The 17,324-nt window shown below is 58.6% G+C and overlaps 1 protein-coding gene across 2 annotated transcripts in view; it reads right to left on the bottom strand.

Annotated features, from left to right (window-relative positions):
* Positions 1 to 17,324, bottom strand: part of SLC9A3 (solute carrier family 9 member A3) — a 42,979-nt gene that overhangs the window by 13,378 nt on the left and 12,277 nt on the right. For both annotated transcript variants that reach the window (XM_036845660.1, XM_036845661.1), the window contains exons 2-4: positions 3,777 to 4,079; positions 1,513 to 1,673; positions 26 to 104 (exon numbers count right to left, since the gene is read on the bottom strand). In XM_036845660.1, the coding sequence (XP_036701555.1) occupies positions 26 to 104; positions 1,513 to 1,673; positions 3,777 to 4,079 (543 nt within the window). The remainder of the gene's footprint in view (positions 1 to 25; positions 105 to 1,512; positions 1,674 to 3,776; positions 4,080 to 17,324) is intronic.

Here is a 17,324-nt window from a genome sequence, read left to right on the forward strand (position 1 = left end):
ATGCACGGCCCCGCCAGTCACCCACCTATTCCTTTCGCGCAGTCCACACCAGTCACCTTGTCACCACCCAGCGTCACGAAAGATTCAAACACGTTGTACAGGACCTGTGGGGACAGAGGTAGACGGGACACCATCAGCCCTCGGTCAGCGCTGACCCCTCCCTGCCTCGGGCCCCAGGCCCTGTGGAACTTGAGCTGAGTGAGGGGACTGTGGCAGCCGTGTGAACAGAAACCGAAAACCCCCGGGGAGGAAATCATCCCGGCAGCAGTGTGGGGTCTGGGGGCAGGAGAGCAGCCTGGGAGGAGTGAGAACCTTCAGAGAAAACCTGGCCTTTCCCACCGTCGGCTAAGCAGGACGACCACGAAGCCAGCCCACAGTGACAATCCTCAACGTCATTTCCCAGGAAAAACCCAGAGTTTCATCTTCAGCGACTTTGCTGCTATGTTGGGCCCTGACTGCGGGGAGGCACCCGGGGCATCTTTGCCTGTTGACATGTGAACCTTATCCCGCCAAGACGTTGAGATAAATGCCCAACACCTCGTGCTAGGCCTCGGGAGTGGGTGCTGCTGTGTTCTCTGAGCTCCTAAACGATGCAGTGGCTCCACGTCCAGGGCAGGGGCCCAAGGGGCAGCCCGGGGTGGGCTGCAGGCCCCTTGGGAAGAAACCTGTCTCTGTGCTCCCAAGTCTGTGCTCTCCAGCGGGGGAGAGGGCCCTCAAGGGGCGGGTTGCAAAGCTGTGTTAACGGCAGGAAACCCACGCAGTGCCGATACACAGGGACTGCGGGCGCGGCGCAGCCGTGAAGGTCACGGGACCAGACCACAGCCGCCCCGCTTCTTTACGGGAACGGGGGTCCTGGGGACATGAGCCTCACGGAGGGGTCAAGTGAAGAGCTCCCCGGCCCCGGGCAGAAGTTCCCGCTTCTACGAGACACGAAAGCCTGGGGCTTTTAGAGCAAAGAGGAGACTGCACGTCTGCTGCGTCTGCGATTCCGCGGGCCGGGCGCCAGCGGGCAGGTGCCCAGACGCACCGCCGGCTGATGCGGGGAAGGAAGGCGGCTCTGCGCTGCCCCCGCCCGGGACCTCACTGCCCCGGAGCCCGCGGCCCGGTGTCGGGGGGGACGCCCGTCACAGCCGCCTCCCGTTGCCTGCACCTTCTGTCCCCCCCGCACGGAGCTGACACGGGCCCCTGCCGGCTGCCAGGGTCGCAGGCACCCGGCAGCGCAGCTGATTCCCCTCCGTGGTTCCCGTGAGACTGTGATCATCCACCGGTTCCACAGTCGGGAACGGGGGCCCCGGCCGGGACCCAAAGCTGGGAACAGTGCTCGTGGGATTTCAGCAGTGACGTCGCTAACTGCGAAGGTGTGAAGTGGGCTCTAAGAACCATGACGCTCTGACCAGAGCCGCCGGTCATTCTGAGTCAGGCGGCCCTGGAGCAGGACAGCCCGGCAGAGGCGCTGGCGGGGAGAGCGCAGTGGCCCCGAGAGGCAGGTGCCTCCTCCCCCCGTGCTCTCACCACGGTGACGGCGTCGTTGAGCAGCGACTCCCCGAAGACGATGATGAAGAGCACCTCGTTGACGTGCACCTCCTCAAACACTGCCAGGACAGCCACTGGGTCCACGGCAGCGATGAGGCTGCCGAACAGGAGGAAGTCCAGCAGCCCGATGTTCAGGTCTCCTGGAAGAGGAGCGGGCCGTGGGGGAGAGCCCGGGGCCAGCCTCCCAGGAGGGAGAGCCCGGGGGCCAGCCTCCCAGGAGGGAGAGCCCGGGGCCCAGCCTCCCAGGAGGGAGAGCCCGGGGCCAGCCTCCCAGGAGGGAGAGCCCGGGGGCCAGCCTCCCAGGAGGGAGAGCCCGGGGCCAGCCTCGCAGGAGGGAGAGCCCGGGGGCCAGCCTCGCAGGTGGGAGAGCCCGGGGCCAGCCTCCCAGGAGGGGAGAGCCCGGGGCCAGCCTCCCAGGTGGGGAGAGCCCGGGGGCCAGCCTCGCAGGCAGGGGAGCCCGGGGCCAGCCTCGCAGGTGGGAGAGCCCGGGGCCAGCCTCGCAGGCGGGAGAACCTGGGCGGGGCGGGGGGGCAGCCTGCCCTCCTCCCTGGCGGGTCAGTCCACCACCCACCAGCCCTGCCAGGAAGGTCCCGGGACCGCACTGTGGGCTCACGGCCGCCAGGCTGTGTGTTCCAGGACCCCATTTCCGCCACGGCCTTGCCCACCTGCAGGGCCTCTCTATGGCCCAGAGCTTCTGGGTGCTGGGCCGCTGTGCCCAGATGCCCCCCCAGGTGACCCTTCCTTGGAGGGGCACCCTGGCCTTGGGCCGCACCTCAGAGCCTGGAGCCCGGCCGCCGGGCAGCAGAGACCCACCGCTGTCCTCCAGGCTGCAGGGCCCTGGCTCTGCGTGTCCCCTGGGTGCTGCTCTGCTCCATGACCTTGGCTGACACCCAGCCTTGAGCAGCTATGTCCCAGGGGCTGAGCACAGGCCTCAGACAGCTGTGGCCCCTCGAGGAGCAGGAATGCCTGCTCCAAACCCCAAGACCTACCCTTGGGCCCAGGAGCCGGAGGTGGCTTGATGGCCTTAGACTGTCCCAACTGCCTAAAGGCACCGCCGGTGAAAGCAGTCTAATTGCACTCACGCGGCCCCTGCCGCTCAGGCGTCTGGGAGGCCTGGCCAGGCGCGTGCGGCCCCACGCCAGCCTTCGTGGGCTTCCCAGCCGGGCCTGGGGGTGGTGCCGGATGGCAGCGGGGGCTCGCGGAAGTGCACGCTCCCCATGGGGTGAGGACAAAGTCCCGAGGTGACTCCTCCAGACAGGGGACCTTTGGTCCCTGTTTCTTAATAGTCTTGTCACTGCGATTTCAAGGTAGGTCGTGAGCCCCACCGTGGGGCTCGGGGGGTGCCATGCCCTTCCTTCAGTCAGACGGCCTGGCTCTGGGTCTGGTTCAGCTGGTGGAAGTGTCTGAGACCAAGGCTGAGCGTGGACTGGTGCCCGGGGTGCCGACACCCACCCCCAGTGGTCCCCGATGCCAGGAGCTCAAGCTGCAGACCCCGGAGGCAAATAGGGGCAGCCGTAGCCACCCTGGGACGGGCTGCGTTTAGGGCTGTGCAATCCGGCACCTCTGTGCGAGGCCTCAGGTGAGCCCAGGCCCCACCTGCTCCGGTTTCCCCGGTGGATAATGGCCAGCTCCCAGGTGGGTGGGGTGCGCCTCGGAGGTATGCCAGGGCTGAGGTTAGTAACCAGAACGGCAGGAAACCCCGGCAGGGGAGGGGGCAGGAGACGCAGATGCCACGGTGACAGAGGAGAAGCTGGCGTGGCTTTTCCCTGCCGGTTTGAGTAGAGATGACACCCAAAGCTTCTGCTCAGGTGCAGGTTTACCTGGGCTCCACAATCGTGGGACTCGGATGCCGGCCTCTGCCAGAGGGGCCTCCTCTTCCTCCCCTGGCCTCTTGGAGATGGGGGACTGAGGCTGGACCCCATCTCCCTGCCAAGGGGGAGGGACAGCAGCTGGGTCGTTCCCACTGCCCCACCCACTGCCTGACCCGGTCGGATCAGACTTTACTCCCAAGCAGGACACGTGCTTCAGCCTGGGGCCGGGCGTGGACCGGCTATTGATGACTTACAAGCCAGGAGGGGTAAGTGGCCACTGGTGACATCTCTTGATGACCCCTAAGCTCACCCCCCCTTTAAGGTCTGTGTTCTTCGTCCTGAGCTTTCTTAAATGAGGCTGCCTGGAGCCCGCCCTGAGGATCCCCCAGGACCCTCCATGAGCCCCCTGGTTGGGGGGCGGTGCCCACTCACCCATCAGGCCGCTGCGGAAGACGCCGTAGAGGGACAGGCCGGTGGTGGCCGCGTTCCACACGGTGCCGATGACGGCGTACAGCAGGATGGTGCCCAGGTTGCCGAAGAAGAGCCGGTTGGGCATGAAGTAGCCGGCGTCCAGCACGATGGGTGGCAGCAGGTAGAAGAAGAAGACCGTGGGTGTGAGCGAGAAGGAGGCAATGTGGTCGGCCGCCAAGACGATGCCGCCCAGCACCAGGCCCAGCACGATGAGCAGTGCACTCTCGGGGACGACGCTGGTGACCTTGTGGGACAGGTGGAAGCCTGCGGGGGAGGGGAGGGGTCAGGGGGGCCGGGACCCCACGGGGGAGGGGAGGGCGGTGGGAGGTCGGGACCCCCATGGAGGGGGGGAGGGGAGGGGTCAGGGGGGCCGGGACCCCACGGGGGAGGGGAGGGCGGTGGGGGGGCCGGGACCCCCATGGAGGTGGGGAGGGGAGGGCCAGGGGGCCGGCCTGGCACCACAGGACAGACATGAACTCGGGAAACAAGGCCCAACATCTGGGTCTGTGGCCACAGAGGAGGTCCTGCCAGTCCCCCTGGCCCCAAGGACACCCTCCTCAGATGTCCCCCTGCCTCCTGCTCAGAGAATGGCCCCCCTCCACAGGGAGCCCCCTGTGATAGGCCAGAGGGGCTGCATGGTGGCTGGGGGACGGAGGCCCAGGTTGGTGGGCAGCGTGCAGGGCCTGCAGGCCCCCAGGCCCCACTGACGCCCTCCGGCATCATCCCTTGTGCCGTACCTGGTGACCAGGACCCTCACCCTGCTTGAAGCCCAGCTGTGTTTTGATCTTCCGTGGAGGGACCCCACGCCGGCCGTCCCCTCTGCCTGGCTCTCCTGGGGTCAGAGCGCCCAGGACGAGAGCCTTGTAAGGCCAGGGCCTTAGGGCTCCCCAGCAGCAATCAGCCCCGCCACCACAGTCACGCGCTCGGGGGACAGCGGGGCCGCAGAGGTCTCCCCAGCCACGGCCCCCTCACCTGTCAACCCTGCCAGGACCTCGGGGGAGGCGTGCACTCCAACAGTTGGGGCCATTTCTCCTTTGTTCTATTTTAAGACTCAGGGAAAAAAGTGATAAGAATCCTGTGTTAAGTCTGATTTCAAAATAGTTGGAATGTTGACAGAAGAGGTGGACTCTTCAGCTTAAGCAGAGTTTGAGATAGTTCTCTCTTCACTCACGCAAGTTCTGTTTATTGAGAGGTCTTCTTTTGTATTCTAAGGAGAACTGTCTCCTGAGAGGCAAGGACCCCAGAGCAGCAGGAGGCGGGGCGTCCAGTGGGAGAGGCTGACCCATGCTGGCCCGTCCCAGCTGTCTCAGGGAAGACTTCTTGGGCTGGGTCCCACGGGTGCTGATCCAGGCGCCCTGCACCCTGCCCCTGGCCTGCGTCCTCGCTGGTAACCAGGGGACATCTGGGGGTTAGGTGCTGGCTCTCAAGGGGGCTCCCTGAGGAAGGAGGGCCCGGGTCACTGCTCCACGTCCCCCGGGACGGTCCTCTCCGAGTCTGGTTGAGACGCAGCGTGACAGGCGCGGGCCCTGCTCTGTGGCCCAGGGAGGGTCAGGTTTCAGCCAGCGGAGGTAGAACGGGCACTGCTTCCAGCACCCGAGGACCCGCTGGTGCCCCAGCACCAGCTGAACATTTTGATTTGGGAGCGAGCTTCTTCCTCCGAAAGTTTTCACACGTGGCAGGCTGGGGGTGAGGGCAGCTGCTGCCCCAAGTAGAGGCGCCCAGGAGCCAGCAGCGCGGTCCTGCCTTCGTGGGGAGACTCAAAGGCCCGGAGGCTGACGCCTCAACGTTTCCACGTGACGCGGTTACCAGGCCCCGCTGGCCGTCGCGGGTGCCGCAGGGGAGGCCGTGTCTGAGCGCGAGCCCCAGCTCCCTGCGAGTCCTCCAGCCCTGCCCTGCCCGTGAGCGCGGGGCACCGGGGGTTGGCAGGCTCACGCCCCCCGGAGGGGCTCTCTGAGCCCAGCGTCGGAGGGGCCCTGACGTGGGGGGACGGGCCGGCGCCCCAGAGCCCCGTTCTGGCAGCACCTGCTCCCCCGGCCGCCCGGCGAGGACGCGGAGAGACGCGCCTGCCCTTGACGGCACACCCCCGCACCCTGGGCTGGGTGACGGCCGCTCGGGGCCGCCCTAGGCTTTGGGAGGAGACCTGGGAGGCCGTGCCCCGCGCCCCCTCCGCCCCGTGGCTCCTGGCCCCGACGGCCAAGTGCACAGGGCAGCGCAAGAACCCTTGCAGGTCCCAGGCCCCCCCGGACACCAGGATCAGCAGGGCCCGGGCCCAGGAGTCTGCGCTGGGCTCTGACGGCCGCTCGGGAGCTGTGCTCTCATAGAAAGGCCTGGGGCTCTCGCCCCTCCTCTGCACCTCCCAGGAGTTCCCTGAAGTCCACAGACGGCGGGCTCGTCCTCTCGTCTCCTGCCCGATGGGCTCGGCGGCCGGGAGCCGAGTTTAGAAAAGCCGCCCGGAGCCGCAGGCGCGTCCCGAGTCCCCTACCTGCTGGGCAGTTGTGAGGCCGCGCCTTTCTCTGGGGCACGGGCGGCATCCGCTCCTGCCCGCCAAACTCCCAGCGAGCCCGGAGCAAACTGCACGGAGGGCCGCCCCCCGGACCCCACCCCATTCACCGGAGCTGCCGTTCCCCACGAAATGTGTGTCTCCTGCTGTTCTCCCGTCCTGGCCAGGCTCCAGCAGAGGTCACGTCTGGGACGGCCCCTCAACTGCCCCTTCACCCCCTCGGTGCCCGCTGGTCTGGGGGCCCCCTGAAGCTGAGGCCAGCACTGCGGGTCGTTGGGCCCAGGGCCAGGCATGGAGCACGAGTGACCGCTGACCCCTAGCGAACCCCCTGCCAAGGCAGCAGAGGGGGGCGGCCCAGGGCTGGCTTCAGGTCCTGGGGCTCATGTTCAGTCTTTAGCCGAATGTCTCCCCAGATTAGACATTCCGAGTGGACCTCGGATCTCCATCACCTCTGACAACTGCGGGGCCAGCGGGGCGGGAAGGTGCTGAGGAGCCAGGTGGCCCTTAACAACAGCAACAAAACTCGGCCCCTTGGGAACTCGGAGTCCTAATCCTCCGCCACATTCCTGTACCGCAGCCGGTTACCAGAAAATCTTATTAATTTGGAAAACGGGTGGATGAGACACAGGCTGACTTCACACCAGATGCTCTCGCTTGGAAGGAAGCCCTGAAAGCCCAGAGAAAAAGTGATTTGAACCTTTTACCCACTGAGAAAGAAATACATACACACACAGTGTGGACGGGCGGGCGTGCCGTTCCAACTTCGGTGTCTGGCGGTGTTGGACACACACCTCTGTGCACGGCGGGGCCTACTGAGCGCTCACCTGTGTCCTGCACAGATGCCCGTCTCACCTGCCCACGGGGGGGCTGGGGGCGGTGGTCACCTGTCCCTCATCCCAGGCAGGTGGGAGACGGCATCTCCTGGGAGATTTAACCTGACTTTCTTATCCTGAGTGAGGTTTGTGCGTCTCTTCCCATTCGGGAGACATTTCTTCCTTTTCCGTGAACCATGTATTCACGGCCTTTGCTGCCGCGTCACTGGGTTATCCGCCTTTTCTTACCGGCGGGCAGCTCTTCACGCACCGGCGCAGGTGTATTTCCACTTCAAAGGTGTGGTCACTTAGCTTCTTGTTCAGGTTTTGCTGTGGGCAGATGTCTCCTGTTTAGGTAAATCTGTTGGTCTGCTCCATGGCTTCTGAGTTTTGTGTTATGCTTTAAAAAGCCATCCTTTCTCCTATGTTTTCTACTGAATGTTTGATGTTCAATTTAACTTTACTTGAATTTCACAAAGAAAATATTTAAAAATAGTCCTGAAACTGAAGGACCTGCCCAACTCCGGAGAGAAAGGCCCCCGAAATCCCACGAGTGAGCGTGGTCGCTCCAGCCCCTGCAGGTGTCAGGACCCCACCGTTCCCTCCGCCGCAAGGCCCTCGCCCAGACAGTCTCAGCACCCGTCTCCCTTGGGGGCCAGAGGTCGGCACCACCTTCTCACGTCTGTGGGTGTCTGCCCGGCTGGGCCCCTAGCCTCCTGCAGACCCGGGGGACGGGCCGGACCAGCCCGGTTTTTACTTTACTTCTCCGTGTGGTTGCCTGTTTGCTTGCTTTTTCTGTCTGGTTGTCAGAAGATGTTTTGTCTTTGAGAGCATCCTGGTAGCAAGGGTATATCTTAGCGCTGATTCTCCTTCTTCCTCTGATACTGGGGACGTTGGCTCAGCCTGCATTTCAAGGAGGCATCCCCGTCCCCCGGCAGTGGCCAGGCCGGCTCCCCGAGGGCATTGCACTAACTACGCGTGTGCCGCAGGCTCACTGCTCACAGTCGGTTCCGGGCAGACCGCGGAGTCCCACGGAGTCCAGCAAACGCGCCGGGAGGAGGGAGTCACCGGGCTGGCTCCTGCCCGCCTGCCACCCACAGTCTCTCAGACGTTTTGTCCGGCCGGTGGTTTGCCTCCAAGACTTCCGTCTGGCTCCTGCTGTTCCGAGTTTATTTCTCAGATCTCACCGTGTTAGTTCTTCTCCAGTTTTCTTAGCTAGGAAAATCCTCTTGATATTTTCAGCACCATATTATTGTCTCAATTTGAGCTCCTGTCTTATTGAATTTGTATTCTGGCCCTTGTCTGTGATGTAAAGCTCCACGGGGACTTTCCTTCTGTTTCTTGGGTGACGTTTTATTCCAGGGGGTTCCTCCCTCCCTCGCTCCCTTCCCTCCTGCTTTGGCGTCAGCCCCGGCCGCCCCGTGCCACGCAGCTCTGTCCGCAGCCTCTGCCTCTCAGGTGTGGGGGGAACGGCCTGACACGCTCTTGCTGCCTGTGTGGGTCCACGTGCCTTCCCCTGAGCGAGCGATCGGGGCGGACGGCGCTGTCCCTCCCCTGTGGTCCGAGACCTCTGGCATCAGGTTGGCCCCTGGTTCCTGGTTTGTCTTTCTGGTCTGGGGGGAGGGGTAGCAACAGTCTGCAGGGGGTCCCCATTCTCCGTCTTCGCCCAGAGCTCCGGGGTCTCTGCTTGATGGGAATTCTTCACGAGCCGTCCCGCCAGCCGGGCCCGGTCAGGCCCGCGGGTGGCTCTCCCGTGACCACCATCAGATGGCAGTCCACATTGTAATGAGCTAATTAAACTGAAGACTTGACTGATTTTAAATGGCAATGTGTTAGTGGCTCAGCCATTAAGCCCATAATGGGCGTTTTAGGAGTTGGTGGGCCAAGCTGCAGGTGCCCTGGGCGTCCGCGTCTGCCTGAGGACGCCGTCCACCAGCCGGGAGGGAGGCCGCTCCCGGTGGGGCAGGTCCCTGCAGGCCAGACCCTTCCTTCAGCTGCAGACTGTGCATGGTTAGGACGGTCACTCATGTCGCAGCTTCTGCGAGACGGCGGGGATGACGGGGTGGAGACAGCGGCCATGGCACGTGCTGGGCCCCTCCTTCCAGCATCCGCGGCCCTGCACGGCCGGGTCTTCTGGGGAAGCTGCGAGGACAGTGGAGGGGCTCATCGCCGCCACCCCTCGGCACCCCGGTCCTTGCTGGGGGCACCAAGACCCCAACAGCGGCGTGCGGGTCCTCATCCCCCTCCCAACCTTCGCCTCCTTTACCTCCGAAGACAGAAGGGCCCGCAAAGCAACTCGGAGCAGCCCCCTCGGTATCTTGGGCCCTGCAGCTCCGGGGCCTCCACATCCGGCCAACCCAGAGCCTGGGCCACGGACATCGAGGGCCTGTGTCCCGGGGCCGCGCCCCTGGGAAGCGAGTTGGGGGGCCGCCCTCCCCATCGGGCCCGCATTTGCTGGGAAGCCAACCCTTAGGCTGGGAGGGTGGAGGCCGCCTGAGGCCTCGAGGGACTCTCGCGCCCTATGTGTAAAGGGCCCACGTGGGGCCCAAGTGCACGTCCGCCGCGGGGCCAGAGCCAGGCCGAGACCCACAGGCAGCAGCTTCGCGGGCGACTGGGACCCCACAAGTGTTACAGGTGCTGATGCAGGGAGAGCACGTGCCACACACCCGGGACCCGGCAGAGCGCTAACGGCCGCAGGAGACAGGACACAGTCTCTGTGGAGCACAAATCCAGGGGCGCCGCGTCGGCAGGGCCCCGAGGAGCCGCAGGAGGCCGGGCCGGAGCTGCCCGCCCGCCGGGCCTCCCAACAGGGCCTTCCGAGCCCACGGGTCTCTGATCGCCAAGGCCTGGGGAGTCACAGCTAATTAAGCACGGCTGCAGGGCGGTAACAGCAGGGACACGTGTGTTTACTTCTAATTACAAACCCTCGGGCTGACGTCAAAGGTCGAGAGGCGTCCGCGACCAGCCAGCCATTCTGGAGGGGCCTGCGCAGGGCGGGCTCCGGGAAGGTCACTGCCAACGGTCCTCACGCCCCCTCAGAACGCGGCCGGGAACCCGGGGCCCAGGGTCAGGCCCTCTGTGGCCACCGCCCCCAGGGACCTCTCAGCAGGATTCAGCTGAGTCCACGCAATGCAGCGGCACAGTAAATCCCTTGGTTTTACTTTAACACATACGAGCCTTGGTAAATCCAGCTCTGCTTCAAAGTAACCAGATGAACGGTGAAACCCTTCCAGCAGAAAGATGGGCAGTCACTGGAATGCACAGGGGACCCCCCCCCCTGCTCGGGAGGACGAGCGGTCCGGGTGGGACCTGAAATGTCACACACTCAGGGGCAAAGACACACAGACACACCCACGCAGTGACACAGACACACACAGGGACACACACAGGGACACACAGACACATACAGTGACACACACAACAGACACAGACACACACACAGTGACACACGCAACACACACAGACACACACACAGTGACACACAGACACACACACAGTGACACACAGACACACACAGGGACACGGACACACACGCAGGTCCCAGCGCTGACTCTCCAGCACTCTCTACAGTCGCGCCGTGGGGTCCCTGCAGCCCCTCCCAGGACAGGCACTGGCCTGAGGACCCTCGTCCTGGGCTCAGAGGCGTCCCCCCAGATGCCACCCCCTGCAGGGCAGGCAGCAACCACCCAGCAGGTGTGACTGGTGATGTCACGTATAATTATATGCATTAATGATAATAATTAACAAGTGTTGTCAAGTGAAGCCATGAGTGAGTGGCCTGGCCCCAGCGCCAGCTGGGTCTGCAGCCGCCAGCCCCCCTCCACACGCAGCGCCCTTCTCCCCAAGAGGCTTCTCCATCCTTCTTCTGTGTCAGCCTGCTCCTAAGTGCTCCACATACAAAGAAGCACACATTTTAAGCTTTGCCTTCTTAAGATTTCATGATTGGCTCTGACTTAAAGACTTGGGAGAAGAATTCATGACAATCACACCCCATGGATGGGCACCAGTGGAGTAGTTCCCATTGTCCCAGCAATGGACCCACTGTCAATAGCTGTCCAGCCAACTGTCCTCTGGGTAATGACCATGAGCTCTGGAAAAAATACCCACAACAAACACAACACTGAAGAGAGAGTAAACGAAGGCAGACACCAGATGGGCTCTCCACACTGAGGAAGGGACCAGTGCCAGCCGATTTCCTTGTTTTTTTATGGCTTTTTTTCAGAGGGCAGGTCCCAGCTGGGGCCATGCAGAGCAGCTAAAACTCAAATAGAAACCTACAGTCTGACTGGATTGAAAAATCAGAGGCTAGAGATCAGGGCAACCACAGGAGCTGAAAAGAGAGGGGGGAAACCCCAGAAAGGAAAGAGCCTGAGAGGCCAAACCCCAAATTCTGTGCATGAACTCTTGAAATCTCTGGCTGATCCTTGAATTACACCCAAGAGAGACAGGTCCTGAGCTGCCAGGAGCAGAATTCAGAGGTTTCAGCTGCTGTCACCACAGGGAGACACATTTGGAGTTTCGGTCCAGTCCTGGCAAAACCACAATGCAGCAACAACACCCACCACAAAAATCAATGCTCTCCAGAGGAACATAACAGAATACAGAGTCTCTACAATGTATCATTCATAGTGTCCTGGAAACAAGTCAAAATTACTAGACATATGAAGAAACAGGAAAATGGGATCCATAAATCAGTGGAGACCTCAAGATGACCCAGATGTTGGAATTAGCAGACAAGGACTTGAAAACCGCTATTATAACCATGCTCAAGAATGTAAAGGAAAACATGCTTGTAATGAATTAACAATAGTAAATCTCACCAGTGGAATACAACAGGATTTGGCAATTTTTTTCTAAAAGAGCCAGATAGTAAATTGTTTAGGCTTGTGGGCTACACATTCTGTTTTTCAGTTACTCAGCTCTGCCACTATAGCACAAAACGGTCATAACATATATAAACAGATGAACACCACTGTGTTCCAATAAAACTTTATTTACAAAAACTGGTAGCCAGCCCATGGGCGTAGTCTGCTGGCCCTTGAAATAGAAGATATCTAAAAGAACCAAGTTGGAATTCTAGAATTGAAGAATTCAATAACCGAAATAAAAAAGTCAATGGATAGGCTTAATAGTAGATAGAGATGACAGTAGAAATGATCCAATCTGAAGAACAAAGAAAAAAGAAAGATAAAAAGTAAACAGAGCCTCAGTGGCCTGTGGGACAATATCAGAAGAAATTGGAGTCCTAGAAGGAGACGAGAGGGCAATGGAGTAGAAAACAATCTGACGAAGTAATGACCAAAAATGTCCCCAATTTGATGAAAGATATCAATTTATAGACTTGAGAACTACTTCAGATTAGACGATTTCTATTGCTCTGCTTCAAGTGAAGCTGAGGGTCCAGGGCAGGTAAGTTTGGGTGCGGGAAGGGCCTAAAAGCTGCAGGTCAGAGGTGAAGTGGGCGCCTGGACTTCGGGGTGAGCTGGGTGGGGTCTGGGGCCAGGCCCTCAGCAGAGTAGGGCAGAGGGGCTGCTCCACGGCCTGGGCCCAAGCAGAGCACCACGGCAGGGCCAAGGCACAGATGGTTCACGCTGACGGTGTCAGTTTAATGACACACAGGGCATGATTGCTGAAGGTAGCTGGTAATCAGGTCACTGAGACCTTACTTCACAAAAGAATTCATTGAACTTGAGCTGTGACAGGCACAGCAGCAAAAACAGCAAAGGCAGGTAGAGGTAAGGTTTCCAAATCAGAATCACACGGATCCCAGCGTCGGCACCACACAAACTCCCTTTCTCTGCGTGAGGTGTAAAAAGGGCCACAGAATGGCATGTGCTCGGTGACTCTGCTTTTACAGAATGAGGAAGCTGGAGGCTGGTGGCCCTGGAGGCTAAACAAACCAGAAGAGGCATTCTTCAGAGTTCTAAGATTTAAGAACATAAAGTTAGTTACATCACAGGGAGCCATCACTGAGGGGAGAAAAGTCTTGACCTCAGTGGAGCTGCTGGTTGGCTGGAGGTCTGGAGACTGACTGCAGTGATCAAATTCACGGTGAAGTCCACCGGAGCCAAGATGCAGGCTGTTCCACTCTGGCGCGGCTTCGGGGAATCTGGAAACAGGTTTCCTGTAGAGGAGCAATGTTACATCTCGCTGACCTTTATACCTTCGTGTGAAAAATTTCAGCAAGGCCATTTTCTCTGAGGATGTCTTTTGTGCAGATAAAGTGCGTGGGCAATGTCCCAAGGTGTCATAAACCACGTCTGCCATTCACGTGGCTGCCGGGTCACCGCAGCCCCTGCTATCAGGGCGCTCCCAGCACTGGCCCCGAAGCCAGGACTTTGTCACAGGCCACTGCCCAGACCCAGAGCAGCAGGAAGCGATGGGACTATTGATTTCTGATATGGACACCGTGCTGCAGAGGGCAAAGGGCGGGGAGACCATCAGAGGACCCTGCACGGGCACCGGGTCTTGAGAAAAGCTGGACAGAGCTATGTAAACTGTCCCTGGGGGCGAACGGCACAGCCAACACCCTCACTGGGACTGCTTTGCACCCCCAGGTTCCCATCGTTCGGCCCAAACGCGTGCAGGGGGCTCAGGACCAAGGGCAGGAGCTGCCCCCCACCCCGTGCTGGGGCCACCCAGAGGAACAGCACCTGTCAGAGGGGTCAAGAGACAGGGTTTCTGCACATTCGAGGGCTTTCTGTTCTGAGGGACCTGTGTTGCCGGTCACTAGCAAGTTATTATTTTATTCCTTTTAGACTTGGTTTCCTTATCGTAAGATGACAGTCTAGACCTTTCTGGGCTGTCGTAAAGATGAAAATCAGATTCCTGCAAGGAAGGTGGATTAAGTGTTTCCTTCCCAAGCCCAGTGAAAACAAAAGGGCAATGGTGTCATTTATTTTCTTTATTTTTAGATTTTTGGCCAGGCCAGCAGGAAAGGGGGGTCTGAAGACACTGGCATCCTGGCCTCCCCACCCCTGCAGCCCCCGCGCTCCCTGCTGGGCACCGTGAGGTCGGCCCCCACGTGCGCGGACCCAGCCTGATCAGCCGGGGGGGGGGGGAGGGGTGGGGCATGGGAGATCTTGGGCTTGAAAACCAGTGGCCGAATCATGTAAAGCACAAGCAGAGCAAGTGAGGAAACGCTGCAGGGAGAGGCAGGTCCACACTGGGAAAAGGAGCTGCATCCTAGACAAAAGAGTGCACTCAGCGATTTACAAACTCTTGTTAATATGAGAGAATACGGGAGCAGAAACTAAAAACTCAATGGAGGGACCTCCCTGGTGGTCCAGTGGTAAAGAATCTGCCTTCCAAGGCAGGGGATGCGAGTTCGATCCCTGGTCGGGGAACTGAGATTCCACATGCCACGGGGCAACTAAGCCCGTGTGCCACGACTACTGAGCCCGCGCGCCTCAACTAGAGCCCACGTGCTGCAAACTACAGAGCCCACCCACTCTGGAGCCCGCGCATCACAACTAGAGAGAAGCCTGCGGGCTGCAACAAAGAGCCTGCGTGGCGCAACGAAGATCCCGCGTGCCGCAACGAAGACCTGACGCGGCCTACATAAATAAATAAATATTAAAACAAACAACAAAACTCAACGGAGGTGTTGGAAGATGAAGCTAAAGGCTCTCTCAGAAGACAGAGGAAAAAGACAGAGACACCAACACAGGAGAGAAAATTCAAGAGTAGAAAGGACAACACAGGTTCTCTCAGAAGGAGCTAGAAGAGGGACAGAGGGAGAGACACGGACGAAGCAGCCACAAACGTCTCCGGATGAAAGGCTTGTGCTTCTGGGGACCAAGCTCGACAGATGAAATGAGATCTGCCTCAAAGCACATCATTACTGGGGAGAGGAGGTGGGAGGAGGGTGGGGGGGAGGGGAAGGGTCCCCAGCATGAATCCAGTAGGTCATCAGTCTGCTCAGGACGGTCGATGTCACCCTCCACTGCACAGCCAGTCCCCAGAGGAAGGGGGGGAAAGTCACATTTGGTGGAGAATGAGTCCACCTAAGAGGGGCTCCCCAAGACAGAAGGCATGGGATGCCAGGCAGGGTGCCCCATGGAGGGTAGAGTGACGGGAGGGCCGGTGCTGTGTTTGGCAGAGGGAAGCCCAGGGACCTGGTGTCTCAGGACAAAGCAGCAGACACGGGGGCTGAAGTGCTGTGCAGCACAGCAGCCTGCAGGGGTTTGGGGCAGGGAGTTATTTAAGTACATAGAAAATGGCACCACCGACCACAGACAATCATTAACTTTAGGTAAAACGAACGGTTGTGCAGGAAATGGAACAGTGATCTGTGCTATTCCAGGCTACGTTTCGTGTCGTCATAACAGTGTATGGCACTGAAATCTTGGTGGGAACATCAGAACTCAGGGAGCAAGCACGTGGGAGGGGGCAGGTTCCCCACATCTGGGAAGCTCACATCACAACTCCTTTCCGCCTCGCCCACCTCATGTCTGGTTCCGGCCAAGGTAGCTTGAAATGCCCAACACATGGCAGCAAAGCCAGGAGCCACAGGGCGAGCACACTGGCCTTACTGGGGGCGGGGCCGCAGGGCAGATGCTGTGTTCCCAGGTGACATGATCATCTGAGTAGAAAACCCCAAAGAATCAACAAAAAACTCCTGGAACTAGTAAGTGATGATAGCAAGGCTGAAGGATGTAGATTGTCAATTGCTTCCTATGAACTAGCAGTGAATGTACGGAATTTGAAATTCAATACACAATACCGTTTACATCAGCACCAAAAAAACCCATGCTTAGGTATAAATCTAACAAAATATGTGCTGGGCCTGTATGAGGAGAACTTCTAAACTTGGATGAAGGAAATTGAAGAAGATTTAAATAAATGGAGAGAGAGTCTACATTCATGGAGAGGAAGACTCAATATGGTCAAGATGTCAGTTCCCAACATAATCCACAGATACAATGCAACCCCAATAAAAAATCCCAGCAAGTTATTTTAAGTGAATATCAAGAAATTGATTCTCAAATTTACATGGAGAGGAGGTATAAGACCCAGAACAGCCAAGGCAACATTGAAGAAGAACCAAGTTGGAGGATGGACACCACCCGACTCCAGGACTTACTGTGAAGCTACAGAAACCGAGACAGTGCTGTGTCGGGGACAGAATAGACACATAGATCAACAGACAGAACAGAGCCCAGAAACAGACCCTATAAATGCGGTCACCGATCTTTGACAAAGGAGCAAGGACAACGCAATGGAGCAGAGACAATCTCTTCGACAAATGGTGCTGGAACAACTGACGTCCTCACAGAAGATGAATCGAGACCTCACACCCTTCACAAAAATCAACTCAAAGTGGATCAGGGACCTAAAATGAAACTGCAAGACTATGAAACTCCCAGAGGATAAGACGGGAGAAACCTAGATGACCTCAGGTTTGGAGATGAGTTTTTAGACACAACGCCAAAAGTATGATCTATGAAAGAAAGAATTGATAAGTTGGGGTTCCTTCAAATTAATGAAGTGTCTGTGAAAGCTAAGAGAATGAAAAAAGTCATAGACAGGCATAAAATATTTGCAAAACACACATCTGATAAAGGATTTGTATCCAAAATATACAAACGACTCTTAAAACTCAATCAGAAAACAAACAACCCAACTGAAAAATGGGCCCCAAATCTAAACAGACACCTTACCAAAGAAGAAGTGCGGATGGAAGTTAGGACACGAAGAGACACTCACACCATGCGCTGTTGGAAACACAAATGGAAACAGCACCACTGCTCATCCTCCAGAATCATTAAAGTCCAGGCACTGACCACACGAATTGCTGGTGAGGACCTGGAGCTCCAGGAACCCCAATGGGAATGCAGAAGGGCGTCGCCGCTCTGGAGGACAGTATAATAGTTTCTTACAAACTCAGCACACTCTTACCATGTGATCCAGCAATCATGCGCCTTGGTATTTACACAAATGAGTTAAAACCTTATGTCCACACACAACCCTGCACACAGATGATTATAGCAACTGTATTCATCATTGTGAAAGCCTGGAAGCAGCTAAGGTGTCCTTCAGCAGGTAAATGGATAAACTGTGTCCATCCAGACAGTGGAACATTCTGCACTAAAAAGACGTGAGCCATGAAGCCATGAAAAGCCGTGGAGGAACCTTAGGTGCGTGTGGCTAAGTGAGGGAAGCCGATGTGAAAGGCTGCATCCTGTAGGATTCCAA

This window comes from Balaenoptera musculus, chromosome 3, assembly GCF_009873245.2.
Source record: "Balaenoptera musculus isolate JJ_BM4_2016_0621 chromosome 3, mBalMus1.pri.v3, whole genome shotgun sequence".
NCBI classification, from domain to species: Eukaryota; Metazoa; Chordata; class Mammalia; order Artiodactyla; family Balaenopteridae; genus Balaenoptera; species Balaenoptera musculus.